The following is a 24,590-nucleotide window of genomic DNA, read 5'->3' on the forward strand; positions in this document are numbered from 1 at the left end:
TGTTGATGTGTCGTGATTGTCCGATCTAAAATATCAATATTTTGGAATTTATGAAAGAAAAATAATAATTACCTAGTTATATTCTGTACTTATTTACTATTTAACTTATTTTATAAATTTATGTCAAAGCATGGACGACAGGTAAGGTTCTGACTCACAATATAACATTCTATCGCAACAGGTAAAACTTAAGTCGGAACAAAGTAAATTATGATGAAACTGTGTGAATAATCCACAGGAACATGGAAACGAGCAGCTCTACTTTTACTGAAGTCTCAAGCGACCATTCCAAGAGTATTATACATATAGATGTCGATTGTTTTTACGCTCAAGTAGAGATGGTGCGGAAACCAGAATTGCGATCCCTTCCACTAGGAATTCAACAGAAAAACATCGTAGTGACCAGTAATTATGAAGCTAGGAAGTTCGGTATACGAAAATGCATGCTCGTTTCAGACGCGTTGAAAATATGTCCAAACTTAAAGTTAGTCAGTGGTGAGGACTTGCACGACTACAGGGCCGCCTCGAATAAAATATTTACTTTACTTCAGAGTTGGAAATGTCCAGTTGAAAAACTAGGCATGGATGAAAATTTTATTGACGTCACAAATTTAGTACAGGAAAAATTAAAAACTTTAAATGTAACAAGCATCACACTATCTGGTCATGTTTTCTCTGAGCCAAGCTCAGAGTGTCTCTGTGGCTGCCATACGAGATTAAAAGTAGCATCACAAATAGCCAATGAAATGAGACATAAAATATATGATGAGTTAGGTTTTACAACTTGTGCTGGAATAGCTCACAACAAACTTTTGGCTAAACTAGTTTGTCCATTCAAAAAGCCAAATGACCAAACAACTGTATTTCCTGAACATGGGGCCACTTTTATGACTACATTTCAAAGTGTTCGTTCAATACCAAGTATTGGTTCAAAGACTGCCGAAGCTCTCATTTCTCAAAAAATAATTACAGTAAGTGACCTACAAGAAGTATCTTTAGATGTTCTGAAGAAGCATTTCAGTGGTGACATGGCAGTTAGATTGAAAAGTTTAAGTGCAGGCGAAGATAATACTCCAGTGAAGCAATCAGGTAGACCACAGAGTATAGGTTTAGAAGATAGCTTTAAGACTGTCAGTGTAAAAAGTGAAGTTGAAGAGAAATTTGGGGCATTGTTACAGAGATTGCTAATATTAGTAAGGGAAGATGGACGTATTCCAGTTTCACTTAGAGTAACATTACGAAAGAAAGATGTAAAAAGGTTGAGTAGTCACAGAGAGTCCAGACAATGTCAAGTGTCTCCTTCAATCTTTACAATAAACAGTGGGACATTGACAGTAACTGAAGCCGGCCAACAAAAACTGATGAGCATGATAATGAGACTATTCAATAAGCTCATTGACTTATCTAAACCATTCCATTTAACTTTAGTAGGACTGGCGTTTACAAAATTCCAAGAGCGTATGACTGGTAGAAGTTCAATTGTCAACTATTTAATGAATGACATATCTGTCCAGTCAGTTCTCAATATACAGAATGATTGTGACACATCAGCCTCCTCAATGGATTACTCCGCTGCATCACCCAGTAGTAGTACAACAACTGATCTTTCAGATGGTGAAGTGGAACCATCACCTAAAAAGCCCAAAAAAGTCAATTGGATAGCAAAGAGAAGGTGTTTGTCAAAAGAAGAGGTTGCATCCCCCAGTAAGTTGAAAGTTGGTGAGCTCAGGCTTAATTCAAAGGAGCTGGAAAAAGTATCAGAACTCCGGTTAAGTTCTAGGGACAGGTCTCTCACACCTCGAGCAAGCCCAGCAAAAGATAATCTCTCAGACACCTCAGATACTATGAAAGATGTGGCAGACGGAGCTAATTGTGATGACTGTCCAAGTTATGTTGATAAAGAAGTATTTAGTGCTCTTCCTGATGAAATGCAACAGGAACTAAAAGCCATGTGGAAAAATCCTTCGAGCTCAGAGGTGCCCAGAAGTAGCCCTAGAAACTTGAATAAAGCAAAGCCTAACACACTCTTGAAATATTTTGTTCCACACAAATAGTATTAGTAAGATTTTATCTTGTTAATTATTTTAAGTGATAAGTGAATGGTTTCTATTTTTTCAAATCATACAATTTTTATTAAACTGATCAAATACATGTTTATGTTATAAAAATATTTTTATTTATACCTTATTTATAGGATATTTTAAGTTAAAAGCATGAGTATACAACTGGGCATATCATTTAATATTTATATTTTTTACAGCATCTGTAACCATAGAAGATAAATCGGCTAATTTGCGCACACTATTTACATCTACCAGAAGGGTTTCTGCCAACTTAGTATATGAAACAACATCCACATTAAGTTGTAATCTAATCTTGTCGCCATCTGTGATGCCTGAGCTGTCATTACTCTGAGGAGAAGCCATATCTCGAATTTGCTTTAGTCTTCTTAAAGATTCTTCAGTTCTTTGCACAGACACTAACACATCTTCAACATATTTATAATATCTGAAAACATAGTTAAGATTATTACGATGAATTAATAAAAGTGAGACTGATTTATGTTTTTATAAATAATAAGATACTTACGAAATAGTCATAACATTGAATAACATATTATATAGTTCAACTAAAAATGATTTATCAAGTCTCTTAGTAGCATCTTCACTGAATTCTTGCATTGATCTTGCTATAACATCTATATAATTACAGGGCTTTGTTGGTATGCTACGGTTTGTCTTTCTATATAATCTTGGTATGTCACTTACTTGTTTTAACTGTACATTGAAATACTCAAATAATTCATTAACTATACATTCGCTTATTTTAACTTTTGTCCCTTGTAACAATTCTTCAGTGGGTTTTAAGCTTTCTCTTATTAATTCTCTACTTTTATTTGGCGTTTTGCTTTCAACAATTATTAACAATTTAGTTAATTGTTGTGCCAATGTTGAACTATCGAGATGTAAGAATATACAGTTGTCAATTAAATTTTTGTTAATACCTGTTGATTCCAGCTTAGGAGAAACAGTTTGCTGAAAAGGTTAAACATTATTTACATACACTAACATTGTAAAGTTTGTTCCAGGAACTACTAACTAATTAAAAAAATATTTTTGTTTTAAATAAACACAAGCATGTTTATAGACTAGATAACCTCTACAAACTCTGGGTAGGTAATTTAGATGAAAATAAATGGACCAGTTCACAATAAAAAAAAATCAATTGATATAAATTCCACATTATTAAAATTGTTTAATTTAAACTTACTTCAGAACAAATACTAGTTATCCATGTAGTATATCTGCACAACAATTGAAGTGATAGCTTCCAGAACTTGTGTGCTAAAGCCTCGATGTAGATACCATCTGACCAGCAGTCTTGGAGAGCTTTCCAACACTTGTATGTTTCAAGTAAAATGAAGTCATCATTATTTTGTAATGTTGGACTTGATTTTAGTGATGCTTCAAAACTACCTGTTAATACATATTTTATATTTTTTTATCTGCTTTTATTGATCTTCAAATGATGTTAACAGTAAAACAAATATTATGTTATTTTGAATTGGAGTTTTACTAATAAAATTTACCAAAAAAAAGATTTATATTACAAATTTAATAGATACCTGCTATTTCCTGAAATCGAATCTGGAAATATACTGGCAAATTCCACCTCCTAAGAAAACTTTTATACTCTGCCGTTTCATGCAGCAGTTGAATCATATCTTTTGTAGAACAGTATTCCTCTAACTGTGTTATAAAATGCATACTTTCACTATATCTCCTATAGAAGAGCTGAGGGTTACCAGGTGCGAAAATTGACGCTAAATTAACTTCTAAACGGTGTTCTACTTCACACCAAAAACAATTTACTAAAAATTTATATTTTTTTGCAAGAAATGTTAATTTGGAATGTTGAGTGACAACAATGAATAAATTTAATTTACTGTCTAATAATGACAATATACTTTTATATACTCCTTGTAAGCCATCTTTACTTCTTTGTAATGCAGGTTCATTTATTATGTCTTGTAAAAGTGGAGCCACTGCTTGTTTTCTTATTAGCATTTCTGTTTCAGTGACTCTATCTAATGATGTTAAAGTCAAGAGTGTTCTAAGTAAATATTCTTCATTATTGTCATTCCAAAATTGAAAAAGCAAATCATTTAGGATTTGGACCAGTTTCCTTCCCACTTCATTATACTGCTTCTTTTGCTCTGGTTTAACAAGACTGTCACATTTTGATATTGAATACTTTAGTTGGTTGTATTGCATTGCAGCCCTGTCAGCAATGATTATTTGCTCATATTTTCTTTTATCGGAAATTTCATGCAAAATGTTTTCTAATATTGTAAGGCAGTTTAAAGTCTGACTGTAATATTTAAGTAGCTGTTTTTTCTTTATCAAGCCATGACGTTGGCTTAGCCATAATGACAATTCTTTCATTGCATCCTCCAAACATTGTTTTACATTCTGCAATCAAAATCATTCTATTAATGTTGAATACAATGTATATAATTATTGATACTAATATTTTTACTACAAGTTTATATTGTTTTATTAAAAACATGTAAGGTTCAAAAAACTTACTATAACTTCTTCATTTAATTGACCCAATGGCACTTGTATTTTTACAATAGCTTTATCGAAGCCAATTAGTGTAGCACACAAGTTCACGAAATTTGCATAGTCCTTATTAATAAGTTCAATCATTGCTAGCCTAAGTACTTTTAAGTAGACACCTAGGTCATCTCGCATCGTCTCCAAGGATGCAACATCTTGATGGTCTGAGAGGAAATTATCCACCGAAAAGCTCGTCTGAAATTTATTTTATCATATAAATTATAGTTATGTGAAGTAAATAATTGTTTTTGAGGTTTAAAACAGTAATAAAAGGGAAATACCTTGACGAAGTCATTACGATCAAAACATAAACCCCTCGGGGCCGGTGGTAATGTAAAATCATTACTATCGTTATCCATGTCCGTGTATATCTTTTTTAAGGCACCATTATTATTAGGAACGGGTTAACAAATTATTTATCTATTGAAATCGCCCCTGCACTCAAGAATCATTTTGACGTACACTGACGTCAGCCTGACGTTTAACACGTCAGGAATAGTTCGGAATTCGGATGCAATTACTACTTTAAGTAAGATTCTAAGATATTAATTAATAAAATAATGATTAAAATAATAACATTGATTAAATAACATAATTCTTATATTTGATAATAAATAACAACGCTGCATATTATTATTTAACGCAATATTTTCAATACCCAATTATATTAAATATCATATGTGAAAAGCTACAAAAAATATTTGTTTGCCAATTGCCAGTATCTAATTTTTACTTCAGTGGCTTCAGTGCCATTGCAAGGTGGCCATATGGCCATTTTAATGTCGGGAGTTCATCATCTGGCCGTTGGATATTGAACATGGCCCCGTAAACATGCTCAGAAAAAAAGGCTTTTTCGGCACTCTCTCTGTTTTAAATGTTTATATCGAATATAACAATAACTAAAAATTTTTTTAAATAAAACCGTTTATAAAAAAAAGAGAGAAAGTGTTTGCCCAATATTTTTTGGGGAAAGTCACTATAACATTTTTCCTTAAAAGAATGACTTTCCAAAAAAGAAAAATACCACTTTCAGTTACGGGTTTACTACTTGACGAATTTAAGTAAATTTTGTCATATACTTATCATTTATCTAAAATTGATTATTAAATTGATTTCCAGATATAAATTTTAGTTTTCATTTTAAATGTTGTTTATTATGTACCATAATATATACCTAAATAATAATCATTATATTATTATTTTCACATTTTTAACTGGGCCTCCGTAATTATCAGAAACATATTGTTCGCATACACAATTTATCCACAGATCTATGTAGGTGTTACCTCAGCAGTCCAGAAACAATTCAGCAAATAACCGATGCTTGCAAATAAATCATCAAAACTGATTACAAGCACAGGAATGATCAAGCAGCAGCAATAGTTCACCAAAATCTAAGCGATCAATAAAAATCATAACAAATAAAGTCACGTACTATAAATACCAGTCATGTGAAGTCTAATTAAGCAGTCTTACCTTACCTTACCTTAGCTAGTATAAGTGTATTATCTATGAGTCTTACTAAGCACCACACGTCTGACTCGAAAGTTCTTCGTATAAATCTTAAATTGACATCGCAGCTGTCAATTTGTGATTTATGAATTTATCACGCTTGGGATTATTATTAAAGTGAGATAAAAAAGTTGATACCAAAATGTAATAACAATATTTGAAGAAATATATGCAATACCCGCCCCGGCTTCCCACGGGTTCCCAGCTTCAATGCTGATACTAAATATGCAACAGATTGTTTAACAACGTTCACAGTTTTCCAGTCGTTAGACAATACGAACCGCAATGTCCTTGCGTTTTAAATCTATAATATCTTCGAGAATATTCATTTAAATTACAAGCTGTAAAGTGCCATAATGATCTATATTTAATGCATAATGTATTTGAGGTACTTAATTGAATAAGGATGCTGTATTGCTTAAAATCGCTTCGAAAATAAGCCATTATTTCCCGTAAAAAGTAAAGGATAATTATGCTTATTGTGGGTTTTCCCTAAATCAGACTTTTTTGAAGACCCTTTTAAGGTGTACAATACTGTACTACATTATTTAAATCTTTCTCGTAGGGTTCAGCCAGCGTTTGCAAAAAATGTGTTTATTTACGATATCACTTTGGAAACCTCTAAAATAATCAGTGCTTTTTTAAATCTAAATATTAAAAAAATCCGCATCAAAAACCGTTGTGTAATTTTAAAGATTAAAACATTTACAAGGACAGACAGTGGTAAGCCACTTTGTTTTATATTGTCTAATGAATAATATAATGTATGATAAATGTAAATATGGAAAATGTTTACGAAATGAAGATATAATAAAATTATACCTATGGAAGCGAATCCACGGATCCTATGCTAGTATTTTTTATGAACAAAATAATAATTAACAACAATTTAATCTAAAGTACAAAATTGTTACGAACACATTTTACATTGATAAAGTGAAAATTACCATCCAAGAACATATCGACGATATCAATTAGGGTATTATTTACAAAATTATCCTAATGACATAATCATACCTTATCAAGTCTCTTGTTGTCATAGCTTATTATGTTATGTTTTCGCTCATTATACTAGAAATAATCGTCCATAAAACTCTCACTGGAAATATTACTCAACAATGAAAGCAATAAAATCAGAAGACTTATATCTGAACAGAGCCAAATTTGTAATGAAATACTTGGGAGTTTGGGTGCCGCCATCAGACGAAACTGCAATACATAAAGCATATCGAATATTCATGATGTCCTTGCAGTATATATTTTTATTTTTCCAAATTATATTCATCGGACAGGTTTGGGGGGACTTGGAGGCTGTATCCCAGTCCTCCTACTTGTTATTCACTCAGGCCTGTTTATGTTTTAAAGTTACCGTCTTACAAATAAATATTAGTTCACTTAAAGATTTGCTAAAAAGAATGAACGATGAAATATTCTTGCCGCAATCGAACGAACATGAGAGGTATATATAGTAAAAGAGGTTATATAAACATTTAATTTAATCTCCTAGTGTATTTTATTAGTGCTGACGATGTAGGAGTCATATCATCATATCTAGGCTAGAGTTCAAAAAATGACTTTTATGGCCTATTTCGGATCTTTATAGAGCTTTTCAGGCTGTTTGCCTTAACCTCAATTTGTTCTTTGTTAAAACAGTTGTCTTTTTTATTTTTTGTCGTTTAGGATTTCTTTGAATTGAATATATGTATGTCCTATGTATACCTAAAATTTACATTATAAGGATTAAATAACTTTCGGAACATTATATAAAGAATAAAATACCGTAAGAACATATTCATAATATTAAACAGATTTTGTTTTATTTTTAATGGTAAGTCTTTCAACAGAATCTTGAAGATGCAGGCTAAAAGAATTAAGCGGTTGTTATTGGCTTTCATGATCAGTTCGCAAACAACTTGCGGTCTGTGGGCCTTAAAACCACTTTTTGATGATGTTGGTAGTCGCAAGTTCCCGTTTGATATGTGGTAAGATAAGTTTATAAAAATAATACTTATAATTCCCCTCTTCGTTTGATGAATGTGTTGTATTTTAATGATTAATGTGCCAGAATACAGGGTTACAATAGCACTCTGCTATCTTTTCAAAGAGTGTCGTGCGAGGCGACTAAGAGATCAAGACAATTAGTGGTTATGGGTAGTAACGTCTCCTCCGATAAAAACCTCAGTGCACAAACAGTGCGGTGAATATGGCGAATACTTCTCGTGGCAAATGCGCCTAAGTAAAATGAAACGCCTCTGAAAATGTGGTATAAGCTACGTATAAAGAAATGTTGTTATGGGAGGACTACTAATAAATAAAAAACTTTGGCCTTAAATTTATTAGAAAACGTATCATTGTTGGTCAAGCTCTAAAATAATCTGATGGATTTACAGGCTTTTTTAGAAAAAAGCTTTTTAAATATAGGCGAAGAAGTAAAATTAGGAGACTTCAAAGTACTCGCAGATGTCAAAGGCTGGTAAACTTTCTCGAAGCGCGGGAGCTCTTCTTAACGAATTATTTATTTCAATAGAAGCTCTAGAGCTCTAGAGCTCTAGAACAAGATAAACAGTCAAATATTTAAAGATGTTTTAATGATTAATAGGCTTAACGCTGAAGGTTATAACCTCTTGTTCAAGGCCATCTAAATATTGACCTCAAACCCGAAGGAGCACAAATTAGTTGCTCAAAGTTCTAAATAAAATATATTGAATGTTCAAAATTGATTTGTTGTGGTATAAATCGAAGTATTGATAAAAAAAACAACTTACTTACAAATATTGCGAAATACCTCCCACTTACCAGTGACTTTTTTTAAATCTACAGACCTATGCATACATCAACTACTTACTCTTGATCCCGATCCATGATCCACGTATATAAACTGTACTCAAGTGTTGTTACGAATCGTTGCGCCAGACTCCCCGTTGTCGCAAATACGTTCCTCTGGACAAAAAGGAATCATAGCTCCTGTTACCAGTGATGGCAATAAGACGGATGTTGTACTTTAAAAAAAGGTTTTTGCACTATAACTCCAAGGTTCAAGTTTATCAACTGCAAATGGAACAATACATAACTTGAAATAAGATACGAATAATTGCAACATTTGTTCGCTTCAGTACTCTTAACACTACTTACTTGATATGAGACAGGGCCAGTTTATTAATCCATGTAGCGTCCCACATTAGGGCCCGTCCTCCTTCTCAGAGAACCATCGTTGATCCATCCGGTCTCTTGTCATCATGACGTATTAACTCGAACAGTATTTACCATAAAAGCAGGCCGGATGAATAAAGAATCATTACGATGTCATTTATTTAAAAATAAAAGTAGATTGAAACAAGTTATGTCGCTATATTTTTTAATATTACCTACATTTACATATAACCTAACCAAACTGTTATTAAACAGGATGCCTGTGAAACCAGAATTTTCGCCGCAGTACGAGCTTGGTTACGCCTTTCAGCTGCTTACAATTTGCATGAGCGCCTACATGTACTTCGGAGTGGACAGCGTCACGCTCAGCATGGTCATATTTGCCTGTGCACAGCTGGATATCATCAAGGATAAGATTTTGAGTGTAATAAATTAATGATCTTATGATATGTGAACAGTATGATTTTTGATACTTGATTATATCGTTTTCTCTTTGTATAAATATTACTAGTTTATTTGAATTAAATAAAATTTGTAGGTAAAACTTCTAAAATTTAACAAAAATATATAACCAACTTCAATTTATTTCTTCAAATTTACATGAGACATAATAGTTATCCATAACTATTTTATTAAGAATTTTCCAAATCGGTTCATACATGACAGTTCTGAGATAAAACAACTTTAAAAAAGTACAATCGAATTGATACACTCATTGACTCACTCATTGAACTCATTCTGTTTTGAATTGTGTGAAAAATAAGATAACTGTGGCACAGACTTTTTCAAATGAATCTCCTTTTTGAAACCGTGTGTAAGTATGAAGCGATCATATAAAAAAAGCTCATGTGCACATGTTAGGATATTTTTATCCTATTCATTTTTCAGATCATTTGTAAAAATGCACGTGTACAAATAAGAATAATTATATATATCTACTTTTTTAATATATAGTGTTATTTTTTTCACAGATTAAACCTACACAATTTGGCAGTAAGACAGAAAGAATTGCAATCATAGCTGAAAATAATAGAAAATTAATTGAGTGTATAAAGCAACACCAGGCCATAGTTTCGTAAGGACGAACATATTTAATAGCTCCATTTTTTATATTATGTATATCATTTTTGTTATTGTATATTATGTTATGAAGAAGATTATGAAGGCTGTTGAATTTTGCCTACAGAATCGGAATAGTGATCCAATGAAATATTGCCGCTACTTTTTTTGCCACGAATCCAATCGGTTAACATTCGTATTTGTAATAGGTTACATTCTGATTTATATAATCATAGCCGTAAAATTCCTCCTTTTTTAGGTTTACAGAACTTGTGGAAAATACATACCATACGTTTTTATTTTTTCAACTCGTTGGAAGTGTTGGACTTATTTGTATGTCTGCATTACGGATTCTAGTGGTACGTAATAATTAGTTTAAAAATTGAACCGAGAACAATTAAAATGGATATGCAAGTCAGAAGCGTGGAGATATTGTAAAACCAATGACAATTTATGTCTTATAAATAAAATATTTTATAACAATTATGGTAAAATATGTGAACTATAAAACAGAATACTCAATTGGTACGCTGGTTCAGTTTGTCACCCAAAATTCTCGAACTTTTGAATGCGCGTCAGTCTTTTATAGAGAAGCGCTAATTGTTGAATCTTGATAAGTGTAGTTTGTCGATAATAACAATTGGTTATGGGTTATATTTTAACTTATGGTATATTTTGTGTGAGCCTAAATTCGTTGATACTTCAGAAATCTGTAACAGGAAAAAGGAAGAACCAAGCGCTCTTCGAGTCCTTTGTAAAATTAATTGTTTTATGTACCTGTACTTAATGTGTCTCGTTTCATTTTCTTTAATAGGAGGACTGGCAGAGCATGCAATTCTTTTCAATTTTGACTTATTTGTCGGTCATGATCAGTCAGTTGTTCGTTTGCTGCTGGTGTGGACACGAACTGACCGCTACAGTAAGTGCTTGTACATTTTTGATATTGTTTCTGTTTCTATATACGAGTAGACAAGTTTGGTGTTATAATTTGAGTAGTCTTAACTTATCTTTATGCAAAAGTAATATTGGTTTGAAATGGAACTATGTCCAAGACCCTAAAGACATTTTTCCATGTATCTAATGTGCCCACTTTTCCAGTAAAAACTTTAGGGTAAGCTAAATCTGGCGTATTGTTAACTAGTCGAAATGCACGTGTTTTGTTTCTAGAGTGAAAATCTTCACACAGTTCTCTACCACTGTACCTGGTACGAGCAGGACATGAAATTCAAGCGAATGCTTTGTTTCGCCATGATGCGTATGAGCCACCCAATAGTTTTGCGCGCTGGTCATTACATCAGCTTGTCGAGGCAGACGTTTGTGTCTGTGAGTTATATTTTAGTGTTGTTATTTTAAGTTAAGATTCGATATAAAATATGTCAAATAATTTCACTGAAGCAGGATAGAGTCACTTTAAATCAATAAAGAACGACAGTGGGATTTACAGGTAGGTCAATGTACAAACCCGCACGGGTGGACAAAATATTTAGTATTTAATTTACCGCTAAGTAGCAATATTTGTATTTATGTATTCTGGATTGAAGGAAAACATATTAGGGACTTTGGTGGTAGTGGTCAGGTTCAATAATATGATATTATATTGAATATTTGAACTCCGTCTCAGTCATATAGTCTTTTCCAACGACAAGAAGATAAAAGCCAAATAAACAATATTGAATTGATGCAATATCATTGGTCGCGAGATTGAATAGTATATAACATTCATTATGGATTTGCAAAAAAATTGCATTTTGAAAATCGACGAAAGTATTGGGACTTTAGTTGTTACGTAGAATATTTTTTTATAAATAAAAATATATTCATTAAGAACTGTTATGCAAAATATAAATGACATATTAGCAAATCGCATGAAAAACGTATGTCTAAGGTTTGTTCATCTTCATTCCTTGTTCGATTGGAAAAATTCTATATATTTGTCATATAGGTACCGCTTTACGCAATATATTATAATTACTAAATATTGTTTTCAGATTCTACGAATGTCCTACTCATACTTCGCTGTTTTAAATCAAACAATGTAAAATAATAGAAAACTGCGAACAATTCTGCACGTATAAATAAATAATAGAATATCACGATACCTTTATTACTATTAAATACAATTCAAGTTTTAAAGTTGTTCTTAGCAATTATTTCACCCGTTTTAATTTCTACCTTAGTATAAGTTTGTAAACAAAGATTATTACAGTTTATTGCTAATTGTTGTCAATCAATAGTTTACATGAATGACGGTTATACAGCATGCTACGATATCTTCATTCTCATTTTTGAAAAGTTATAAAAAATTTGGATGGTAAATAGTTAAAAGTATTTTATACTCGATAAGAAATGAGGAATTTCACATTAAATGTTTGTTCAAATAGCCACCAATAGCGATCTGCTTTTATATATATATTTTTTTAATGTCATCGAGGCTTACCTGATGGGAAATGAATACCACCGCCCATGGACATCTGCAACACCGGGCGGCTTGCAGGTGCGTGGCCGGCCTTATAGCTGACCTGTTTTGTTTCCTGACTGCGTAACTTAATTTTTACATCGACTACGTTTTTTTCGTCATTTATAGGCGCATGTCCTTTGTACATGCTACCTCTAATCCTTGAAAATTATAAATGGTTCACTGGTTTATTTTTGATAAGACAAAAAAAAAACAGATAAACAACGTTAAATTTAGTCTGACGTGGGTGAAAAGTATCATAACATGTATGATGTTACAATCAATACTCATTTTTACTAAAAACTCATCAACAATTCATTTTTACTCTTGTTTATTACAATCATCAATTAATCATTAAATTATTTTTAAAAGTTCGTGTATATGCTGTTGAGCGTTGAGGAGTTCCTTTGTTTTTAACTTATTTAATCCTAAGAATCCAAAAAAATAATCCTAGAATGATGTCATGTTAACCCTAAAAATGCAATGTCATCGGAACTGAATCAACATTGCAAGTTAAATAAAAGCTTATTAAAAAGAACAGCCCAAATGTAAGTAATAAACTATAGGCAGTATACGTATACCTACACAGTGCCAGCATATAAATATAAGACCACTGACAAAGGTTAATTATTCAAAATCGCAAAAGATGACCAATAATAATATGGACATATTTCTCTCAAGATCTAAAAAAATTCTTATGGTTTTATCAATTTGGTTGCCGCCTACAAAAAATGCTCTTTCGTTCTACGTGGTCAGATTCGTTGTTTTGCTAACGCAGTATTCTTTTTTATTACTCGAAATAGTATATATTTTGTTAGTTTGGGGAGATCTAAATGAGGTCTCCGAGGCTTCAAATTTGCTTTTCACTCAGGCCGCGGTGTGCTATAAAATCGCAGTATTTATTAACAATAAAAGAAATTTAATAAAGTTACTCGATTTTATGGTAGTTGATATCTTCGAATCCCAATCTTCTTATCATGACAAGTAATTTTTTTTATTTATTACTAAAATTCCCTTTATGATATACTTATTTAAATCAACGTGAAGTTTATGAATATTACAAAATCTTTTATGATTTTTATTACGATTTGTGATTTTAAAATTTCAATGAATACAAAATTAATTTATCTAATTCATTGTAAAATTAAATAGTATTTATTGGTAAATAATTATTGGTATTTTGGCGAAAATAATTCTAAATTCTAACAGGGATTCAACCCACGATCCCTATTCGATGCTGCCGTTTCTTCATAATAATATTTGAGGATTTCATATTTCGGCTGCTGATTATCCCCAAATGCACGGCTGTTAATATGGCAATTTCGGTGATCTATAATTTTTGCTATTATCCAATAACTTTCATTGGAGAAACCGATATTCTTACCCAAAAATTAATCAAGTCACGTAATTTCCAGTACAAACTAGCCCAAAATTAGGAACTTCGCATTGTAACATTGACGACCACCTTAGTCAAATTTAGGTTTATGTACTTCTATGATTTAAATTTACAGATTATTGTTAACGAAAGCTGGCAAAGTGAAAAAGTTATGCAACATTTTCTTAGTTAATGCATTAATATCTTGCACACTGTGGACCATCATGCCCTGGTTCGACAGCCCGGAAATCAGGAGTTTTCCTTTTAAGATTTGGTAAAATTAACACATTGTTAACTTTTAATATGGAAGATATTATACTACCTACTTATATTAGTCTACTAATAATACAATATTTTATGCCATGATTTATTTATAGTATTTTTTCTTACAATCGCTTTTTTTACGAAGCGTGATTCAAAAGTTACATTGTTGTAACGTAAAATTTTGTGAAAATTACTTCAGCGGTTCGTTAATCCTTGATGTATAATAGTGTATGGTTTTAAGTGTACATATTTTATAATACTTTTAATACATATCCAGGATGCCTCTAGACCCATTGAAGTTTTCGGAGTTTATAATGGGCTATTTATATCAAGTCATCAGTATCTACATCAGTGCCTTGCTATTCTTCTCCGTTGACAGCATCAGCCTCTCCATGATCATGTTCGGCTGCGCACAAATAGAAATCATTATAAATAAAATACAAAAGGTATGTGATATATTATTCTCAATACATGATTCGTTCATACTAAGATGTTCGTTCAGAATGATTGTAGATTCAGTCTCTATATTGTTAGCCAATGCAAGTTTGTAAGAATTTTAAATAACAGTAAATAAATGTTGAGATTGGTATTATATCTGTAATAATATCTTTTATAAGTATCTAATAAAAAATATCTGTTATAAAGTATTTGCAAATATATTTTTGTTTTAAACATTTTCGATACATTATTTAATTGATTAGTTTAGAAGATAACAACAATTATTTCGACTCAGTCACTTTTTTTTTAAAGTTACTTAGTTTTAGAGTGCCGTTATTTTATTGACTAAATATAAGGCCGCAGATCCCAAGGTCCAGGGTACAAATTCTAGGTTAGGCCGATAAAATGTTATTGGGGTTTTCAGTCGAAAAACTGTCAGAGACCGCTCGGAATGTAGAAGTTTAAAGTATTCACGTGGCTCGGAAAGTTCGTGAAGCCGTTGGTCCTACTTCCGAATTCAGCGATGAAGAAAATATAGGTAGCAGCAGTGTTACATTCCCCTAACTCGCAGAACATATAAAGCTTTCAATCCTGCGCATGATTTGTTAACGATCGTGCCGGATTGCCATCCCAACAAAAGTTGATGAGAGACTACACGCAACTATTATATCTTCTGTTCAGTTTAAGTCATTTTAGGATTGATCATTGGGCCTATTACGGTTAGGGCATAGCAACTGTTGCTATCAAATATTCTCCACAGATCTATTTATCATTGTTGTGAAATGGGTCGCAGGTAGAAAGAAAAACACGTCTGCACTGTTCGACAGTTTAATTTAATGTGACACAAAGTAACCGAGTATCTTAACAATAATTGAGTGAGTGAAAGATTGAATGAATGTAAACATGTAATCAAATAACTAATTAATTATTTAGTATCTGTGGAGACTTGGATTTTTGTAATATTCCAACAGTCCCCCTCAAAAAGACAAGTACACATTTAAGTTAATTTACAAAATTCACATAAGTTTTGAATTAAATTAATTTTAAATTCTTTCTTAATTCTAGAAATCTGTTCGAGGGCATCGCCTTAGTAAATATATCAGCTAGTTGATTTCCTGTGGAAATAAATTCTAACTTTATTATATTGTCGGCGATTTTTTCCCTAATAAAGTGGTACTTTATGTCTATATGTTTGGACCTTTTGTGGTCCGTGGGGTTATTTGCAATACAAATACAGCTATTGTTATCTTCAAATATTATAATAGGCTCTTTTATTTGGATAGAAATACTGTTTAGCAGTGATTTTATCCACACTGCTTCTTTTACAGCTTCGAAAAGAGCCATGTACTCAGCTTCCGTTGAGGAGACGGCGACAGTAGCTTGTTTTTGTGTTTTCCAAGATATTGTACAATTATCAAAAGCTTTAAACAAATAGCCTGTTGTACTTTTTCTGTCGTTTTGATCGCCTCCCCAATCAGAATCTGCATACCCACATATTATTTCTTTAAAATCACATTTATTATACACTAATTTTAACCCAACTGTTCCTTTTATATAACGTAAAAGGTGTTTTAAATTTTTCCACAATTCCTCATTATTTTTAGACTGATATCTGCTTAATATATTAATACAAGCACAAATATCTGGCCTTGTGCAAAGCATTGCATACATAAGGCAGCCTATGACATTTTTACAAGGTGCATCGTAGTATGCATCCGAATTTAAAGCTAAATAATTTAATTTACATGGAAAAGGTGATTTTGACGGATTACAATCATTCATAGAAAATTTATTTAAAACATTTTGTAAATATGTAGATTGATCTAAAGAAATTGTATTATTTGATCTTTGAACTCTAATTCCAAGAAATAATTTTATTTCTTTTAAATCTGACATTTGAAATTTTTGCATAAGACTATTTTTATACATTTGTAATGAATCAGAATTTTTAGTAGAAATTATTAAGTCATCAACATACAGAACAATATAAACGTTTTTATCTATGCAATTTTTATTTAATATGTAAAGACAAGGATCAACTTCGGAGTTTTTAAAACCCATATCTTTAAGAGCAAGATCAAAACGTTCGTACCAACACCTGGATGACTGCTTCAGGTCATATAATGTTTTATTTAATTTACACACCTGATTATTATTAGCTATAATACCTTCTGGTACTTCCATATAGATATTTTCTTTTAATATACCGTTAAGAAATGCCGTTTTAACGTCCATATGATGGACATGTAAATTATATTGATTTGCCAAAGCTAAAATAAATCTAAAAGTAGTTATCCGTGCTACTGGTGCGAACGTTTCATCGTAATCTTGTAAATACTCCTGAGTAAAACCTCGAGCAACCAATCGAGCTTTATAGCGTATAGGTTCGCCTAATTCATTATTTTTAATAGTAAACACCCACTTGCAACTAACAATATTAACATTTTTTGGTTTTTCAACTAAAGTCCACGTTTGGTTGCTGCGAAGTGATTCAATTTCATTTTTTACAGCTTCTAACCATTTGTCGGAATCATGTCTATTAAAAATATTCTTATAACATGAAGGTAAAGATTGCATAGTAATTAGAGATAGCAGTAAATCAGGATCATTCATTTGTTTGTAATCTTTGGGGGGGTAGATTGCGAATTCTTTCACTGCGCCTTATATTACTTGGCTGATTTTCAAAAGAAGTTTCATTCAAAGTATCTTGTTGTTGACTTATTAGTTTTGCCGAATCATTTTCGGGCTTACTAATTTTTGAGGGAATCACTTTATTATTGTTGTCACTACTGCATCGAATTGGTCGTGTTTGTTCAAAATTTAATTCGTCAAATATAACATCGCGGGCTATAAACACTTCATTGTTTTCAACGTTAAATAATCTATACCCGTTTGCATCATAACCAACTAATATTGATTTAATAGATTTCTCGTCAAATTTAGTTTTTCTAGTTTTATGGTGCACGTATGCAGTAGAACCAAACATTTTTAAGTGATTTATTTTCGGTTTTTTATTATGCCACAACTCATATGGTGTTTTATTTATTAGACTTTTAGTGGGTAAAATATTTGTTAAATATGTAGCTGTTAAAACAGCTTCACCCCAAAATATTTTGTCTAATTTCGCACTTATAACCATGGATCTTGCCATTTCGGTCAATGTACGATTCATTCTTTCTGATACACCATTTTGTTGCGGAGTATAGGGAACCGTTAAATGATACATTATCCCTTTGTCAACACAAAATTCTTTGAATTCATTTGAAAGATATTCGCGACCGTTATCACAATACAAATTAACAACTTTAAAATTAAACAAATTTTCACTTTTAGATACATAATCTTTAAAACATTTATATGCTTCCGACTTAGAATTCATTAAAATACGTAACTGTATAATGAGTAAAATCGTCAACAAAAGTTATAAAGTAATTTTTGTCATTAAATGTAGTTGGCGTAATAGGACCACAGATGTCCGAATGAATTATAAAAAGGGGCCTATTGTTATCCGATTTTTGTTTTGATTTGGCAAATGGTAGTCGTGATTGTTTACCGAGTATACATGATTCACACAATTCATCACTAGGAGTAATATCATTAATTACATTATTATCATCAATTAAACCTTTAAGAATATTAAATTTTTGTTTATTTAAATGGCCAAGACGTTTATGCCACAGTTCATAAGATTTAGAAGTCTGAGATAAATTTAAATTATATTGACATCGCGTTACTTGAAAGTCTAATTTAAATAAATTATTATGGCTAACACCAGTCATTAATAACTTGTTATCTTTGTAAATATAAACACTATTACTTTTAAAAATAACAGACATACCTGCTTGCTGAATACGATTTACGGAAAGCAAATTATACGGTACCTCAGGCGAGTATAAGACATTATCAATTGATCCTTGAAAACCCAAATTAGTAGTGACGTGAATCTGGCCTTTACCAAGAGCTGGAATGCTAGCGTTGTTTTTAGCGACACCAATTTTTATCGGAGACATTAATTCTGAGTATGATGAAAAGAAATCTTTACTATTTACAATGTGGTCAGTTGCACCCGAATCTAAAAGAAAAACAATTGTATTATTATAAGAATTGTGATAAGAATTAGACAACTTACAATTTGATAACATAAAAGCGAAACTCTCCTCGTTATTGGATATTTGTAATGTATTTACAGTTGGCGTTTGATTGTTGCTACTACCGCCATTTTGTTGCATCGTCTTGAAATAACGGCAATCCTTCTTCACATGATTTCGTCGTCCACAATGATCGCAATACAATTTTGATATCTTATGTGTCGTGTTTCCTGTATATTTTTTGTTGTAATTATAATAATGTGATTTCCTTTTATCAAATCCGGGTTTATTTTTTAAGGTATTCTTCTTCGTAAATGTATGTAAAACTTTGAGTTCAGTCGTTGTATCAGCTTTTAATTTCACTTCATGATCGAGAAGACGGGTCTTAACGAAAGTAAGATGCAATTGTTCTTCTCCTAGCGTTTCTAGCGCCGTTATAACACCGTCGTAAGATGTGGGTAGTGTTAATAACAAGTGCGATACTTTGTCCATCTCATCCAATTTCGCACCGGCAGAAATTAATTCCGTTATAATATTGTCAAAATTATTGAAATGTTGGAAAAGAGTCACATCTGGCTGTAATTTCAAATTAAGCAATTGTTTGCGCAGTGCCAATTGCGTAGCCAAACTTCTTCTTTCATAAATCTTGTCTAATTCGGCCATTATAGATTTCGCTGTAGCGGAACCCTTCGCAAAAATCAAAAATGCATCACCTAAGTACTCAACAATCGTACCTTTTGCAATCATATTCTTCTTATTCCACTCTTCGTTCGGTATATGTGGCGGTTCTTCGTCAATCACGGATAATACTTGCAATTCTCCTAAAAGTGATCTAATACGAAACTTCCAAGTACTGTAACGGTCACCATTAAATTGTTGTATATTCCTTTTATTTCGTGAATCCATTTTTGAATTTAAAATAACGGAATTTAGATTGACTACTTCGAATAAACTAATAAAATTATGGCACGTGGCCTGGGCCCATAACCTGTTGTGAAAATGGGTCGCAGGTAGAAAGAAAAACACGTCTGCACTGTTCGACAGTTTAATTTAATGTGACACAAAGTAACCGAGTATCTTAACAATAATTGAGTGAGTGAAAGATTGAATGAATGTAAACATGTAATCAAATAACTAATTAATTATTTAGTATCTGTGGAGACTTGGATTTTTGTAATATTCCAACAATCATTATTAACATATAAGTTAAATTCAATTCAATATTCTTTCTAATCTGGTTTGTTTTGTAGATACAAAATGCACCAATGTCGGCGAAATTGAAAAAAGAGGAATATAGTGAAATAATCGAAGACAATAATAAGTTATTTGTTGAGTGTATTCGCCAGCACCAGGCTGTTATAAGGTTTCATATCTTATATATTAAATCTGAGGATTCACTGGTTATTCGGTCGCTTTTTTCTATTTTCGAACAATTACAATTTGTAATAATACTCGGTAGGTATCATAATTATATGACATAAAGCATTACGACCAAGTATTTAATAACACAACAAACAGGTAGTAAATGTTTAAAGTTTCCACAAACTGACTTGAAGCTGAAAATAATGCGTTTAATGCAATTTTGACTTGGTGGCAGGGCTTTGTGCAAGCCCGTCTGAGTAGGTACCACCTACTCATCTGATATTCTACCGCCAAACAGCAATAATTAGTGTTGTTGTGTTCCGGTTTGAAGGGTAGTGAGCCAGTGTAACTACAGGCACAAGAGACATAACACCTTAGCTCCCAACGTTGGTGGCGCATTGTAGCAATTGTAGGGAATGGTTATTATTTATTACAGCGTCATTGTCTATGGGCGGTGGTGATCAGTGATTCTTACAATTATTTTTTTTAGTTTTGCTTCTTCAATCTGACATATGAAAATCAATATACATATATTATTAAACCAAGGTGCCCTGCCATGTCGGTCTGTCTGTCTATCTGATTGCAATAATCTCTAAAATGAACCAATGGATTTTCAAACCTTTTACAAGAGGCGTATAATTCCTTGGATTTTGATAAAATATGACGTTGATCGTTGTAGATGTCGGTCAACATTTAGATTCTTTTGCATACATATTTGTTTTATTTTCAAAATAAATGTAGTAATTAAAATACTTTGTTCCAGATTCATTGAATTATTGGAAAACACATATCACGCGAACATTTTTTTCCAATTAAGCGGTACAGTTATTATAATCTGTGTCATAGGGCTCTGTATTACTATTGTAAGTAATTAATTATTATTAATGTTTTAGTCTATAGTCGTAGGTTTTTGTGCAAGCCTGGTTGTAGGTAGGTGTTGCAAGCCTGCGCATGGGTTATTCTATCGCTACACATGAATGTGCTGTCTACAGCTGTCCGGAAGCTTCGGAACGAAAACGAGTCAGGGCTACCACGCATAAATATATTATAACGTCGTAACGTGGCACGTTGCGGTAAGAGTGAAAATCGACATTGCACATTGTATGAATTTGTTGTGAGTTGTGACATGTTTTTGTGTGGTAGCTCTCAGTCATTATAGATATAAGGAAATTTAGATCTAAAGGCAGCCAGCACATTAAGAGTTTACACATAGACATTGTAATACAGTTCAAAGTTAACTTGACATATAATTACAGACCTATTCACTCAGGAAAGCGCGCATCGCCAAATTAAATTAATTATTTTTCAAGCAATCAACTTAAAATGTAATGTAATTTGTAATTTTTGCTGTATTTACTCTTAGTTATCTCAAACACACTAAGACATCTTGTAAGCAGGAACGACACTCACGTATACTAATTCCTATACTAATAATTTAACATGAAGAATAGCGCCTTCGAATAGATAGATCTATATTTTCGTATGACTGTTTACTTACGTAAGTTTTTGTTTCGGTTTTTATATTACGTTCGATGATTATAACGAAGTCATAATGATATCATTAGTATATTGTATATTTTTTGTCATTTATCAATAGGCAGAAACAAGCAGCTTGCAGTTTTACTCGATGTTGGTCTACATGGTCACCATGCTGTCCCAGTTATTGCTCTACTGCTGGTGCGGAAGCGAACTCACAACTACAGTAAAAACATGTTCCATAAGTATTTAAAAATTTGTTTTGATAACTGAGATATATATGACTCTTATAAAAAATGTCGGGTTATTACGATTTATAATAACCAACCAAAGTTACGATATATATGTATATATATATAAAATTCATACGTTTGATAAAATAAATCGTCGAGAATGAATTTGTACTGACAATAATAAATCCATTTTGGGTACAGCTTTTGTTTCATACGTACGTAGGTGTATTAGCAGGTTACGTAATGTTTTAATTAAAGTAGTAAACGTTTTTTATGACTCTTTTTATAAATCTACTGAATTATAACATAATGGCAACTTAATTAAAAATCATATGTTCGCACTTGATTAGAATTATACCAATGTATCCCAATGAGTTTCGGTGTTGTGTGAGGATCGGTGACCAAACTTACCTTTTTTGTTCCTTAAGGGCAATCTGGTGAGATCTTTAACGTTTTGTATCGGATTGCTTAATATAGTGCATCTAGATTTTTATTCATCTGCCAAATCCTCGGTTGCTAAGTATTCATGCTAGTTTTCCCACCTGGCCGCGTGTGAGGAAAATACATGCAAAGCTAAGCCCCTCTCATCAACTTTACTTTAGCTATGTTCCAAATGTCAGCTTATCAGCCTCAGTCAAGACTAATTATTTTATCAAAATAATATAAATTATTAGAATATTTTTTATTTGTTGCAACATTTTAGTTTTTTGTTATATTACTTGTTTTTCTTTTAATTGGATTTTCAGAGCGAAAAGTTGCGCGAATGTTTGTACCAATGTCCATGGTACGAACAGGGTGCAAAGTTCAGAAGATCTCTTCTCATTGCGATGGAGACAATGAAAAGACCAATTATCTTTAAAGCCGGTCATTACATTCCCCTTTCGCGGCCTACTTTTGTATCTGTAAGTATACCATAACATTTGTTGAACTATATTATTGGATTGAAATTCGTAGGTTCTGATCTTGTAGGAAAGGGCTATTTGTTTTCTGTCTTTCTATGGGGGTTCCTTTATATTTTATTTCAAGAGCGTTATTTTCAATGTCTATGTAGATTGAATATAGCTGCAAATTCCTTTCTTATTACATACGTTAAACTTCAGCTGCGAGGATTTGTTTTACAAATAATAATATTAAAAACTTAAAAAACATGTAAAACTTTTCTTTTGCAGATTCTACGAACATCTTATTCGTATTTCGCCGTTTTGAATCAAGCTAATAATAAATAAATCTATGAGGCTTAAACGGGTTCAAATAACAATATTCATTAAATGTTGTAGAATGTAGATGAAATAAATTATTAATAACAACTTTTTTTATTGGTGTATAATCCTTTATTCATAATATTAAAAACAAATATAAAATTAATCGGCTTTCCTTTTCTCTATTATATAGGCGTACAAGTAGATGGGCCATCTTCATTAGTACCGCCCATAGACAATAGCGCTGTAAGAAATAATAAACAATCCTCACATCGCCGATGCGCTAAGATGTTATGTTCCTTGTGATATACTGACTACTGCTTGGCGGTAGAATATCTCGTATATATATAGAATATACGTACCCAAACGGACTTTCACAACGCCCTACCACCAATTAAACCTTGTATACTGGCAATACTTAAAAAAAAAACGCTGTCAAAAAATATTCTAATTAACTAGGTTTTTATCAGCAAGATACAAAAATATATAAAAAGTTTTACGATGGAGCAGATATGCTTCATAAATTACAATAAAGCAAATGGCTGTTACGTACAATAGTTCACACAGTTACAGGATACCTACATATTATTTATTTATATTGCGATAGATCGATATCGATAGTTCTGAATACTCAAATAATAAGTTTTGTTTGTATTATTTCAAGTATATAAATTGACTGCATTACTTTTTATATTTCAAAGTAAACAACGCAGTTGCGATGTTATGTACAAAAATTATTTACGTTGTCAAATCTTACAAAATTTACCTCCTTTTATAAATTAAATTTAAAAAAAGAATCGAGAGTACCTGATGACGCAATAGGCTACCAATGAGCGTTGAGTATTGAGTCGTATTAGTTAACCTGATTTTGCTCATTTCAGAAACTCTCGGTTAATCTTTTTTCTTGATATGTACCATATCTTTTAACTATTTATTCATATGTATAGAATTACTTATTTTTGTCTAGCTGAGAGGTCTTTGAGAGGTCAAGTTAGGTCAGGGCTTTGGCTCAATACTAAAAAATGAGATAAAAAATGTAGTCAATACATGCTCACCCGGGGCAACCTATCAGTACCAAATAAATAAGATAAGTTCTATGCATCTGGATTCCAATAATATAGTTGTATTAATGCATGGAGACAGCTTGTCTCTGAACAAAAATAATCTAATTAAGGATATAAAATTATTATGTGAAATTCAAAATCAAAAGAAATGCAAATTTATAATTAGTACATTTCCATATTCACATACCTTGACAGATGCACAGAATTTACATATTTATGACTTAAATGTATCTTTATACAATTTGACCCGACATTGTAGCAATGATTTTATGTTATTTGACATTAATAAATTC

General features: G+C 31.9%; 4 protein-coding genes across 4 annotated transcripts; 3 read left to right on the forward strand and 1 right to left on the reverse strand.

Moving 5' to 3' along the window:
- LOC125070862 (DNA polymerase iota) lies at window positions 1-2,164 on the forward strand. Its single transcript, XM_047680858.1, has 2 exons — window positions 1-141; window positions 239-2,164. Exons 1-2 carry the CDS (start codon window positions 131-133, stop codon window positions 2,052-2,054), a joined length of 1,827 nt encoding a protein of 608 aa, XP_047536814.1. The 5' UTR covers window positions 1-130; the 3' UTR covers window positions 2,055-2,164.
- Window positions 2,165-2,218: 54 nt separating this feature from the next.
- On the reverse strand, window positions 2,219-5,085 carry LOC125070860 (conserved oligomeric Golgi complex subunit 2). Its single transcript, XM_047680855.1, has 6 exons — window positions 4,904-5,085; window positions 4,590-4,817; window positions 3,626-4,472; window positions 3,271-3,476; window positions 2,590-3,035; window positions 2,219-2,508 (listed from the first exon to the last, which is right to left on the reverse strand). Exons 1-6 carry the CDS (start codon window positions 4,979-4,981, stop codon window positions 2,235-2,237), a joined length of 2,079 nt encoding a protein of 692 aa, XP_047536811.1. The 5' UTR covers window positions 4,982-5,085; the 3' UTR covers window positions 2,219-2,234.
- A 2,167-nt stretch (window positions 5,086-7,252) lies between these two features.
- Window positions 7,253-12,382, forward strand: LOC125071132 (odorant receptor Or1-like). The gene is made up of 9 exons (XM_047681222.1): window positions 7,253-7,324; window positions 7,388-7,593; window positions 7,979-8,116; window positions 9,540-9,708; window positions 10,256-10,359; window positions 10,603-10,702; window positions 11,158-11,262; window positions 11,511-11,666; window positions 12,332-12,382. Exons 1-9 carry the CDS (start codon window positions 7,253-7,255, stop codon window positions 12,380-12,382), a joined length of 1,101 nt encoding a protein of 366 aa, XP_047537178.1.
- Window positions 12,383-13,444: 1,062 nt separating this feature from the next.
- Window positions 13,445-23,332, forward strand: LOC125070727 (odorant receptor 43a-like). Its single transcript, XM_047680668.1, has 8 exons — window positions 13,445-13,782; window positions 14,310-14,447; window positions 14,715-14,883; window positions 20,214-20,326; window positions 21,089-21,188; window positions 21,923-22,027; window positions 22,781-22,936; window positions 23,204-23,332. Exons 1-8 carry the CDS (start codon window positions 13,445-13,447, stop codon window positions 23,258-23,260), a joined length of 1,176 nt encoding a protein of 391 aa, XP_047536624.1. The 3' UTR covers window positions 23,261-23,332.
- Window positions 23,333-24,590: the final 1,258 nt, after the last annotated feature.

Source organism: Vanessa atalanta, chromosome 18 (genome assembly GCF_905147765.1).
Source record: "Vanessa atalanta chromosome 18, ilVanAtal1.2, whole genome shotgun sequence".
NCBI classification, from domain to species: Eukaryota; Metazoa; Arthropoda; class Insecta; order Lepidoptera; family Nymphalidae; genus Vanessa; species Vanessa atalanta.

Coding starts and splice junctions, on each gene's coding strand:
- LOC125070727 (XM_047680668.1), top strand. CDS start 13,445: ATGACCAATAATAATATGGACATATTTCTCTCAAGATCTAAAAAAATT. Junction 14,448..14,714: donor AGTTTTCCTTTTAAGATTTG/GTAAAATTAACA, acceptor ATACATATCCAG/GATGCCTCTAGACCCATTGA. Junction 20,327..21,088: donor CAGCACCAGGCTGTTATAAG/GTTTCATATCTT, acceptor ACTTTGTTCCAG/ATTCATTGAATTATTGGAAA.
- LOC125070860 (XM_047680855.1), bottom strand. CDS start 4,981: ATGGATAACGATAGTAATGATTTTACATTACCACCGGCCCCGAGGGGT. Junction 4,818..4,903: donor ATCGTAATGACTTCGTCAAG/GTATTTCCCTTT, acceptor AATAAATTTCAG/ACGAGCTTTTCGGTGGATAA. Junction 4,473..4,589: donor AATTAAATGAAGAAGTTATA/GTAAGTTTTTTG, acceptor TTTTGATTGCAG/AATGTAAAACAATGTTTGGA.
- LOC125071132 (XM_047681222.1), top strand. CDS start 7,253: ATGAAAGCAATAAAATCAGAAGACTTATATCTGAACAGAGCCAAATTT. Junction 8,117..9,539: donor AAGTTCCCGTTTGATATGTG/GTAAGATAAGTT, acceptor GTTATTAAACAG/GATGCCTGTGAAACCAGAAT. Junction 10,703..11,157: donor CTGCATTACGGATTCTAGTG/GTACGTAATAAT, acceptor TTTCTTTAATAG/GAGGACTGGCAGAGCATGCA.